At 39.2% G+C, this 11093-nt stretch overlaps 1 protein-coding gene across 1 annotated transcript; it reads right to left on the bottom strand.

The window, feature by feature from the left end:
• Positions 1–328: 328 nt before the first annotated feature.
• Positions 329–3868, bottom strand: LOC308105881 (tubulin alpha chain-like). The gene is made up of 4 exons (XM_080456809.1): positions 3865–3868; positions 2531–2750; positions 1967–2115; positions 329–1375 (listed from the first exon to the last, which is right to left on the bottom strand). Exons 1-4 carry the CDS (start codon positions 3865–3867, stop codon positions 398–400), a joined length of 1350 nt encoding a protein of 449 aa, XP_080312935.1. The 5' UTR covers position 3868; the 3' UTR covers positions 329–397.
• Positions 3869–11093: the final 7225 nt, after the last annotated feature.

Raw genomic sequence — 11093 nt, 5'->3', positions numbered from 1 at the left:
AACACAAACGTTTTGCATTTCACCCAATTTTTTAATTAACTACCAATTTGAATTAGCTGTAGAAATTGAAAGCATTACAATTAAAATGTATAATATCCAACCATAATGAGGTTTTTAACAAGACTTTTAACCAGGTTTCACTAATATTTTTCAAGAGATGAGTACCAGTGACTCATTGAGTTTTGTTGAAGCTCAGCTGGGTCTCAAAAAGGGAAAACACACAAAACCTTTATAAGTCAAATGAAGCATAAACAAGACAAATTAACTGCTCATACCCATTGGGTGAATTTAATAAGTCAAGGAATGATAGAAAAACAAGAGAGGAGGATCTCACATGGCCCATTTCCCCCCCATTCCATTGCTTCCGGCCAACGGCAAACCGGAAGACAAGAGTGGCCTAGAATTCCTCCTCATCCTCATCCTCTGCCCCAGCACTGTCAGCGCCCACCTCTTCGTAATCCTTCTCTAGGGCAGCCATGTCCTCCCTAGCCTCAGAGAACTCTCCCTCCTCCATCCCCTCGCCGACATACCAGTGGACAAAGGCCCTTTTGGCGTACATCAGGTCAAATTTGTGGTCAAGGCGGGCCCAGGCCTCTGCGATGGCCGTGGTGTTGCTGAGCATGCACACAGCCCTCTGGACCTTGGCCAAGTCTCCTCCAGGAACCACGGTGGGAGGCTGGTAGTTGATGCCCACCTTGAAGCCTGTGGGGCACCAGTCTACAAACTGGATGCTGCGTCTGGTCTTAATTTCTGCAATGGCAGAGTTGACATCTTTGGGCACCACATCGCCACGGTACAGCAGACAGCAGGCCATGTATTTACCATGACGGGGATCGCACTTCACCATCTGATTGGCCGGCTCGAAGCAGGCGTTGGTGATCTGGGCAACCGACATCTGCTCGTGATACGCCTTCTCGGCAGAGATGACTGGGGCATAGGTGGTCAGAGGGAAGTGGATACGAGGGTAAGGCACCAAGTTGGTCTGGAACTCCGTCAGGTCGACGTTCAGAGCTCCGTCAAAGCGAAGGGAGGCGGTGATCGAAGACACAGTTTGACTGACGAGCCTGTTGAGGTTGATGTAGGACGGCCTCTCGACGTCCAGGTTCTTGCGGCAGATGTCAAAGATGGCCTCGTTGTCCACCATGAAGGCACAGTCTGAGTGCTCCAGGGTGGTGTGGGTGGTCAGGATGGCGTTGTAGGGCTCCACTACAGCTGTGGACACCTGGGGAGCCGGGTAGACGGCAAACTCAAGTTTGGACTTTTTCCCATAATCAACAGAGAGCCTCTCCATCAGCAGGGCAGCAAAACCAGAGCCGGTGCCACCACCAAAGCTGTGGAAGATGAGAAACCCTTGGAGGCCAGTGCACTGGTCAGCCTGGAGAGGGAAAAAAAGGAAAAAAAAGTTGCCTTTAATCAGTTAAGGTAGGGTAAGTGATTTGCTTTGGTTAAAATAAGTGTTAAATAGCTCTATATTCTGATAGTACTCATTGCTATAGAGTGTTTGTTCAGTATTAGGAGTCTCCTTGCCTCTCCACCTCTTTATTAAACAGAAAATGCATTTGCATTTTCGTTTCAGTTTCATATCCAATTTTATCCAACCAGGACAGAGAACTCAATCAGGATACAGACTAAACAAGTGAAATTGGAAGTGATGACACTAAGAAATGAGCAGACAAAATTGGAACTGGAACACTATACAAATTAAGCTTAAAAATTGGTACTTTCTCCTGATTGGCTGAGATTTTGACACCTACCGAAAAATGTATTTTCTGTTTATTAAAGAGCTGTAGAGACAGGGAGACTCCTGTTACTGAACAAACACTCTATAGCAATGATTACTATCAGAATATAGTATTTTAACCTTTTAACAAAAAACTTTTTTTTAACCAAAAAATATCACTTACCCTACCTTTAAAGCTGAATTTAAGCACTTTGCTAATAACATTTCATTCATTAAGGCCCTCACCAGCTTCCGAATTCGCTCCAGCACCAGGTCAATGACCTCCTTGCCGATGGTGTAGTGTCCGCGGGCATAGTTGTTGGCTGCATCCTCCTTTCCTGTGATCATCTGTTCAGGGTGGAATAGCTGGCGGTACGGTCCTTTACGGATCTCATCTGTCAATGGAAGGTTCAAAGGAAATGGTTGACAATCATAAAATGCTTTGTTTTTATTCAAAGCTTTTATTAAAGGAATACTCATCCCATGAAGCCTTGAATTCATGATTCTTTAGTTTGTCGTATTCCTGAGTCAATAATTCAATATTTGCGGTGTCCGCTGCAGTCTAAGAGACCAATGCAAAACTATTAAAATAATTATATAAACTCACTGAGAGGCCTATGAGCCAGGTTCAAAGAATGTTTTAAATATACTTTTGCTCTGTTAAGATTGGTCTCCTATCAAGTCAAATATTGGATTATCAGCTCAGGAATGCGCCAAAAAAAACTAATGAATTTAAGGCTTCATGGGGAGTAATCTATAGGAAAAGTATTCCTTTAAAGTTGCAAGGGATTGGTAAATGGTTTAACTGACCAATGACAGTGGGTTCCAGGTCAACAAAGACGGCTCTGGGGACATGCTTTCCTGATCCAGTCTCACTGAAGAAGGTGCTGAAGGAGTCACCACCTACAACAGTCTTATCACTGGGCATCTGTCCATCAGGCTGGATGCCATGCTCCAGACAGTAAAGCTCCCAGCAAGTGTTACCGATCTGGACTCCGGCTTGGCCAACATGAATGGACAGACACTCACGCTGCAGAGAGAGAGACAGAGAGTTAGTTAATTGCACAGTAAGAAATTGAGAATTCTGAATTGGGGCAAGACGATTTTATCTACAGGACAGTACAGGCTGTTGTGGACATCGTGCCTTTGGAAAGCGATGGAACTAATGTTGCAGAGACGAAGGCCCAACCTTAACCAACACAGGTGGGCCCATGCTGGGTTTGATTTGCTGGAGGGGAACCACATTGATGCACATTTTCTTTTAGGGAAATGTAGACTGTCTAATAATCACAATTTGGAATCAAAGTTGTCACCTCACAGGTGTAAAACAAATGCATAGTTTGTGCAAGCTCGATCGTTTGTTATTTCCATAAAAAAGGGGAAGAGGGGGCAGGGGGGAGAGCGATCAATCAGGTGAGACAAAGATATACGGTACATGATAGGCTATGGACTGTTAATGAGCGATACATTTTTTTTTTACTCAATTAGAAATGTACAGTACATTAACCCATGGTGTCCCCATGTGGGGCTAATGTGTAAAAATCATCTATAAGCTCACAAAAAAAAAAATCGTTGCGAGCTTGTATTTTGGCTATTTTGACTTACAAGCTATTGGCAACAGTCACAGGTGTTAGCAATGCTACAAATTAAGGTTGTGTTCCATTTAGTGTAGCAGAGCAAGCTATTGCCAATAGCTTGTAGGTCAAAATACAAGCTCACAACGATGTGTTGCGAGCTTATAGATGAGCCATTTTTGCAATATTATTTTGTTACACATTAGCCTAAAATGGTGACACTAGGGTTTGACCTCAACACAAACCACATGTCAAGGAAGTAACATTATAGAAATATTTAGCTACGTCAATATGGCTGCAATGCAATGTTCCCCATTATGATGAAAACATCTATAGCGCGTGTGTACATCCAATTTATGTTAAGGGTCTTGGTTTGGGGGTATGAAAATATGGTCGTGCAAACCCCTCCCCCCCTACAACAGAAGAAAGAAGTGCTGCATGGTTCCATTAGTTCACACAGGTACACACAATAGTCTTGTTTGATCTCTATAGGCTATAGATGCATAGCCTAGTATGCAGCATTCGTTTTGGACATCAGTAAAGACAGTCAGAAGTTACTGACTCACTCACCATTTTGTCGTTTTTCCCCGCTTAGTATAACTGAAAACCACAGTTTGTTTCTCACTTGAGAAGTTCAGGTGTAACCTTCTTTCCCACAGACAGCCACTAACTGATTACTCCCTAATGGCCCTCTTTTTATAGGACACTGATTGGCTGGGGAGCTGCTCTGTAGTAATCAGCCATTGGTTGATACGGAATTGTAGACAGGGTTGGTGAAGTCACTCAATCTAGAAACTATAAGGGGATAAAAACTAATCTCAGTGGTAGTAGTATCATGATGGGTTCTCTCTTGTGACATCTTCAAAGTGCAGAATATTTAAGCTATTCCTTCAGTTTTCAGTAGGACTGTTGTTGTTATTTTATGGTAAATGGACTGCATTCTAAAACACCTGTCTAGTCTTTGACCCTTTATAGTAGGGGCACTAAGTGAAAAATCGTTACGCGGCGGATAAAAGCATGAAATTTGACTCAGATGTCCCTTGTGTCATCCTAAAACATCCTAGAAGGGGTGCCCAAAAAAATCTTAAACAGGAAGTGAGTTATGGACAAAATCCAAAATGGCCACCTAAACTGTTGACCGTTGACTCAAAAGACACCAAAATAATCTCCAAAAAGCATAAAATGTGGCACACATGTCCCTTGGGTCATCCTAAGACATCCTAGAAGGGGTGCCCAAAAAAATCTGAAACAGGAAGTGAGTTATTGACCAAATTGAAAATGGCCGCCTAGTGTTGTCGATTGACTCAAAAGATAAGTGTCAAAGATTTTTTTTTTTTTTAAGTAGTAAAAGTACTAAAATTAGTTAGAAAATAAAAGATCTACAAGCTCACAACGGGTCGCATCGCGACCCGTTGTGAGCTTGTAGATCAAATAGCCTATGTATAAAATAGGGCTAAAGTGGTATATGTATGTTTTATTATAATATAATTAAAGCAAAGTAAAGTTTTCAAATAATTATAGTGGAGTAATACAATATTTGCCTCTGAGATGTAGGGGAGTAGGCTAGAAGTAAAAGTACTGAAAATTGGAAATACTCCAGTAAAGTAAAAATTGTACAGTACTTGAGTACTTAGTTACTCTACACCACTGACAAAATGTATTTTTTTTTACAATTTGGTTACATTTGTACACTCTCAAGTTACAAATGTACACCCAGAAATAAAGACACATTTCAAGCCTCATTCATTTCCAATATTAACCAGAAGTCCAAAACAAAGTAAATTGACTGTGTTGGTGTCACAAAGATAGCAGTGGTTCTCAAACTTATTTCTGGAAGAACAGGACAATATTGTTATTATTGACTATTAGACAGTGGTGGAAAAGGTACTCACAGCATTCTTTACTTAAGTAAAAGTATCAATACTGCAATAGTAGGCCTACTCTGTTACAAGTAAATGTCCGGAAATTCAACATTTACTTGAGTAAAATAACTCAGTAGTTTTCAAATGTATAAAAAAGTACAAAGGTCTTTTGAAAATAGCATATCTACAACTGCACAATGCACATTGTGAGCTTGTAGATCTGCTATTTTCAAATAAAATGGCCGAAATGTATATAGGGCTGAAGTGGTTAGTGTGTGTTTGTATTGTAATAATAATCAAAATCTACAACTTGTAGTTGTAATGTATTTTAGTGAATAAAAACGACACAAACAATCTTGATTGCGCGCTTCACTGTGCGCAGCTGCGTCAGCAGCCAGCTATGCATGTCAAAATTATAGGCCTCGCCTGCGCCTGCGTGACCTGTCTCCGGTTCACAGCGCCCTCTATCGACTGGTTTCATTAAAGCACAAAAAGGCCATGATGCCAGTGGTTCTCAACCTGTACTGTGGGGGTCCACACATTATTTTGGGGGGTCCCCATATGACAGCAAAGTGACAATTTAAGGACTTTTAAGACCTTTTTAATTACTTATTTTTTAAGAAAGAAAGAAAAGAAAAAGACCATTACTGCATCAAAAGTAACCAACAAACTATACTATAAAAACTGGTCAAACATTAGACATTTGTCTAATATTTGAGCAGTTTTGATAGTATAGTGTGTCAAATAATATATTGACTTTTGTCAAATAATAAGAAAGAGGCACATTTTTTGAAAATAGCAGATCTACAAGCTCACAATATTTATCTGTGGAACCGAGTCAAAACTAAATTGAATGTCTCAACTACTACAATTCCAAGTGCTTGTAAGGGTGGCGGGTCCCTAGTTCAAATATGATTATTTTGAGGGGTCGCAGGCTTAAAAGGTTGAGATAGGCCAGTGGTTCTCAAACTTTTACATTTCAAGGACTCCCCTCAACTCTGACAGTATACAAATGGAACCAAATGGACCAGTCAGGGTCCATTTGGTTCCATTTGTATGCTGTCAGAGTTAGACTTGTAAGGGTCATTTTAGAACCCCCTCAAGGCACCCTGAGAGTCTATGGAACCCACTACATAGCAGTGATGTAAAGTAACTAAGTACGTTTACTCAAGTACTGTAAGTACAATTTTGAGGTATTTTTTTACTTTACTGGAGTATTTCCAATTGTCAGTACTTTTACTTCTAGCCTACTCCACAACATCTCAGAGGCAAATATTGTACTTTTACTCCACTACAATTATTTGGAAACTTTAGTTACTACTTACATTGTAGATTTAGATTACAAAACATACGTTAATAGTAGGGGAGTTTCGAGGCTCCGTGAGCACCCCAAAAACACATCTCTTAAACCTGTTTTTTTAGGACCCTAAGGTGTCTAGTTATGATTTCTGCTTGTTGCCCATGTCAACTAATGTCCCATGGGGTTTATTTTTAACCCTTTCTGACACCTACCCCCAACCCAAACCATAACATGGAGATAACAGAGAATACCATAACTCTTGAAGTAAACAACATACAGCAACAAATGAACACATTTTTCTATATCATTTTGACCCAAGGAATTCATTAAAGTGTTTTTATTAAGATTCAAACACATATTGACTCTATTTCAGGGCAGAAACAGCCAAAAACTAGCAGAAAATGTTGAAATCATAATGATCACGTCTATATTTCTCTTTGTATTAAACGTTTACCGTGCATTCTTTTTTACCATATGTTTTTTAGGACCTTTATGGTGTCTAGTTAAGATTCATTCTTGTTGCCCAGGTCAAATAATGTCCCATGGGGTTTATTTTAACCCTTTCTGACACCTATTCCCAATCAAATCATAAAATGGAGATAACAGAAAATACCATAACTCTTGAAGTAAACAACCTACAGAGACAAATTAATACATTTTTCTATATCATTTGGACCCAAGGAATTCATTGAAGTGGTTAATATTAAGATTCAAGCACATTTTGACTCTATTTCAGGACAGAAACAGCAAATAAATAGCAGAACTTTTTTAAATCACATTTATATTTCTCTTTGTACTACATTTTTAAGGTGTATTCTTTTCTACCATATGTCTTTTAGGACCCTAAAGGTGTCTAGTTAAGTTTTAATCTTGTTGCCCTGGTCAAATAAGGTCCCATGGGGTTTATTTTAACCCTGTGTTGCACCTATCCCCAACCCGAACCATACAATGGAGACAATAGAAAATACCCTAACTCTTGAAGTAAACATACAGAGACAAATTAACACATTTCTATATATAATTTTGACCCAAGGAATTCATTAAAGTGGTTATTATTAAGATTCAAGCAGGTCTTGACTCTATTTCAGGACAGAAACTGTAAAAAACTAACAGAAAATGTTCAAATCACATCTATATTAATCCTTGTATTAAATACTTAAGGTGTATTCTACTTTACCACATGTTTTTAGGACCCTTATGGTGTCTAGTTAAGATTTCTTCTTGTTGCCCAGGTCAACTAATGTCCCATGGGGTTCATTTGGTGACCATTTTAAATCAATGTCCACAGGAGTGGCGTTTTCATATCTGAACCAGACAACGTACAAAGACAAATAAACCCACTTTTTCATAGAATGTTTACACCAGGAATCTAATGGAAAGGTCACTGACATGGTACAACCATTCTTTATTGGTAAAAAAAACACACAAATATCAAATTCTGGCTTATATTTAGGCATAATATAACTTTGCCACCTTGCCCTTGAAGGAACTAGTACAGCCCTGATCACTGAATACATGGTACCCAATCCAATCCAATCCAATCCACTTTATTTATATAGCACATTTCACAACCAGGGTTAAGGGTTTACAAAGTGCTGTACAGAAAATCATGCAAAATACAAGCTAAAATAAGCTAAAAACACAGAAAACACCATCAAAAACACAGAAAACAAATAGGACATAGACCACAGAAAACCCAAGCAGGGTGCTACAGTATGGCTGCCCAAGAGAGGTTGCTAGCTCCGTGACATTTACCAGCTGACGGTGTCTGCCTGTGCCAGTGTCAAGGTAGATGAGCAGGTTGATGTCGTCATCAACATCAACAATCATTCTTGGCAAATCTGCTAACACAAGAACTCACCAAAGTTATATAGGTATTGATCAATCGACTCACTTCTCAATCTAATGCCACAAGTTTATGAGCTGTTCCTTCCACGATGAGAGCAGCTGTTTCACATTTTTGGAATCAAGAGTGGTCTTGATTCCATCAAGGCGCAGTAGAGGCTGAGGCGTGGACCAGCTCGCTTGCCCCCATGCCAGGACACACTCATCCCCCACATCCAGTGGGTGAACTATAGAGTGACCTGTTACAAGCGAGCAGCTGAGCCAATCTTTTGGAGGCCTAAATCCTATGATGATGGTCAGGGGTGGCAGAAGACAGAAGGAGGGATTTTGGAGCCTGTCTGGTCTTGTGGGCCAATTCTGCCCCTATCTCTCATTGACCTGTTGACTGCTGGTGTCATCAGTGATGATGATGATAAGAGGGAAGAGGATGAGGTGGAGTTTGATGATGAGATGGATGATAGACTGATCAGTGAAATTGTGTTTTAATATAAGCCAGAATTTGATATTTGTGTGTTTTTCACCAATAAAGAATGGTTGTACCATGTCAGTGACCTTTCCATTAGATTCCTGGTGTAAACATTCTATGAAAAAGTGGGTTTATTTGTCTTTGTACGTTGTCTGGTTCAGATATGAAAACGCCACTCCTGTGGACATCGATTTAAAATGGTCACCAAATGAACCCCATGGGACATCAGTTGACCTGGGCAACAAGAAGAAATCTTAACTAGACACCATAAGGGTCCTAAAAACATGGGGTAAAGTAGAATACACCTTAAGTATTTAATACAAGGATTAATATAGATGTGATTTGAACATTTTCTGTTATTTTTTTGCAGTTTCTGTCCTGAAATAGAGTCAAGACCTGCTTGAATCTTAATAATAACCACTTTAATGAATTCCTTGGGTCAAAATTATATATAGAAATGTGTTAATTCGTCTATGTATGTTTACTTCAAGAGTTTTTCTATTGTCTCCATTGTATGGTTCGGGTTGGGAATAGGTGCAACAAAGGGTTAAAATAAACCCCATGGGACCTTATTTGACCAGGGCAACAAGATTAAAACTTAACTAGACACCTTTAGGGTCCTAAAAGACATATGGTAGAAAAGAATACACCTTAAAAATGTAGTACAAAGAGAAATATAAATGTGTTTTAAAAAATATTCTGCAATTTTTTTTGCTGTTTCTGTCCTGAAATAGAGTCAAAATGTGCTTGAATCTTAATATTAACCACTTCAATGAATTCCTTGGGTCCAAATGATATAGAAAAATGTATTAATTTGTCTCTGTAGGTTGTTTACTTCAAGAGTTATGGTATTTTCTGTTATCTCCATTTTATGGTTTGATTGGGAATAGGTGTCAGAAAGGGTTAAAATAAACCCCATGGGACATTATTTGACCTGGGCAACAAGAATGAATCTTAACTAGACACCATAAAGGTCCTAAAAAAACATATGGTAAAAAAGAATACACGGTAAACGTTTAATACAAAGAGAAATATAGACGTGATCATTATGATTTCAACATTTTCTGCTAGTTTTTGGCTGTTTCTGCCCTGAAATAGAGTCAATATGTGTTTGAATCTTAATAAAAACTACTTTAATGAATTCCTTGGGTCAATATGATATAGAAAAATGTGTTCATTTGTTGCTGTATGTTGTTTACTTCGAGAGTTATGGTATTCTATGTTATCTCCATGTTATGGTTTGGGTTGGGGGTAGGTGTCAGAAAGGGTTAAAAATAAACCCCATGGGACATTAGTTGACATGGGCAACAAGCAGAAATCATAACTAGACACCTTTAGGGTCCTAAAAAAACAGGTTTAAGAGATGTGTTTTTGGGGTGCTCACGGAGCCTTGAAACTCCCCTACTATAACCACTTTCAGCCCTAAATACATTTCAGCCATTTGAAAATAGCCGATCTACAACCTCACAATGCATCGGGATGTGACGCATTGTAAGCTTGTAGATCTATTTTCGAAAGATTTTTATACATAAGCCATTGAAATTGGACATTCTGCGTAATGAGTACTTTTAGTACATTTTGATACCAACACTTTTTTAAATACTGGACTTTTACTTGAAACAGTATTTCTACAGTACATGGTGGTATTGATACTTTTACTCAAGTAAAGAATGTGAGTACTTCTTCCACCACTGCTACCTTTGGCCTATACTGAGTTATCCTTATTAAATTTCCCTCCGGGGAACTCCAGGGCCCACGGAGGAGTGCGGAGGGGGGGAGCAGTTATAGGGGTTAAGTGTCAGTACACTTCGACACGATGCTTTATTTGACCCCTTCTTGTTTACATTTGCATATTGAACGGAGGGGCTTTGCAGCCCCACTTGAGTCCTCTACAAACTTGGCCACGGATACGGTATAGAACCCAAAAAGCTCTCACATCTTAGTCACAGCTATAGCCTACAACACAACAAACGTTTTGCAATTCACCCAATTTTTTTTATTAACTACCAAATTGAATTAGCTGTAGAAATTGAAAGCATTACAATTAAAATGTATAATATCCAACCATAATGAGGTTTTTAACAAGACTTTTAACCAGGTTTCACTGAGAAAATGTTTTTTCAAGAGATGAGTACCAGTGACTCATTGAGTTTTGTTGAAACTCAGCTGGGTCTCAAAAATGGAAACACAAAACCTTTAAAGTCAAATGAAGCATAAACAAGACAAATTAACTGCTCATACCCATTGGGTGAATTTAATAAGTTTAAAGTCAGACAGAGGAATGATAGAAAAACAAGAGCGGAGGATCTCACATGGCCCATTTCCC

Source organism: Gymnoscopelus braueri (assembly GCF_963280865.1).
Source record: "Gymnoscopelus braueri genome assembly, chromosome: 18".
Classification (NCBI taxonomy): Eukaryota; Metazoa; Chordata; class Actinopteri; order Myctophiformes; family Myctophidae; genus Gymnoscopelus; species Gymnoscopelus braueri.
Note: the sequence above shows the minus strand (reverse complement) of the source record. Positions and strands in the feature narration are given on the sequence as shown.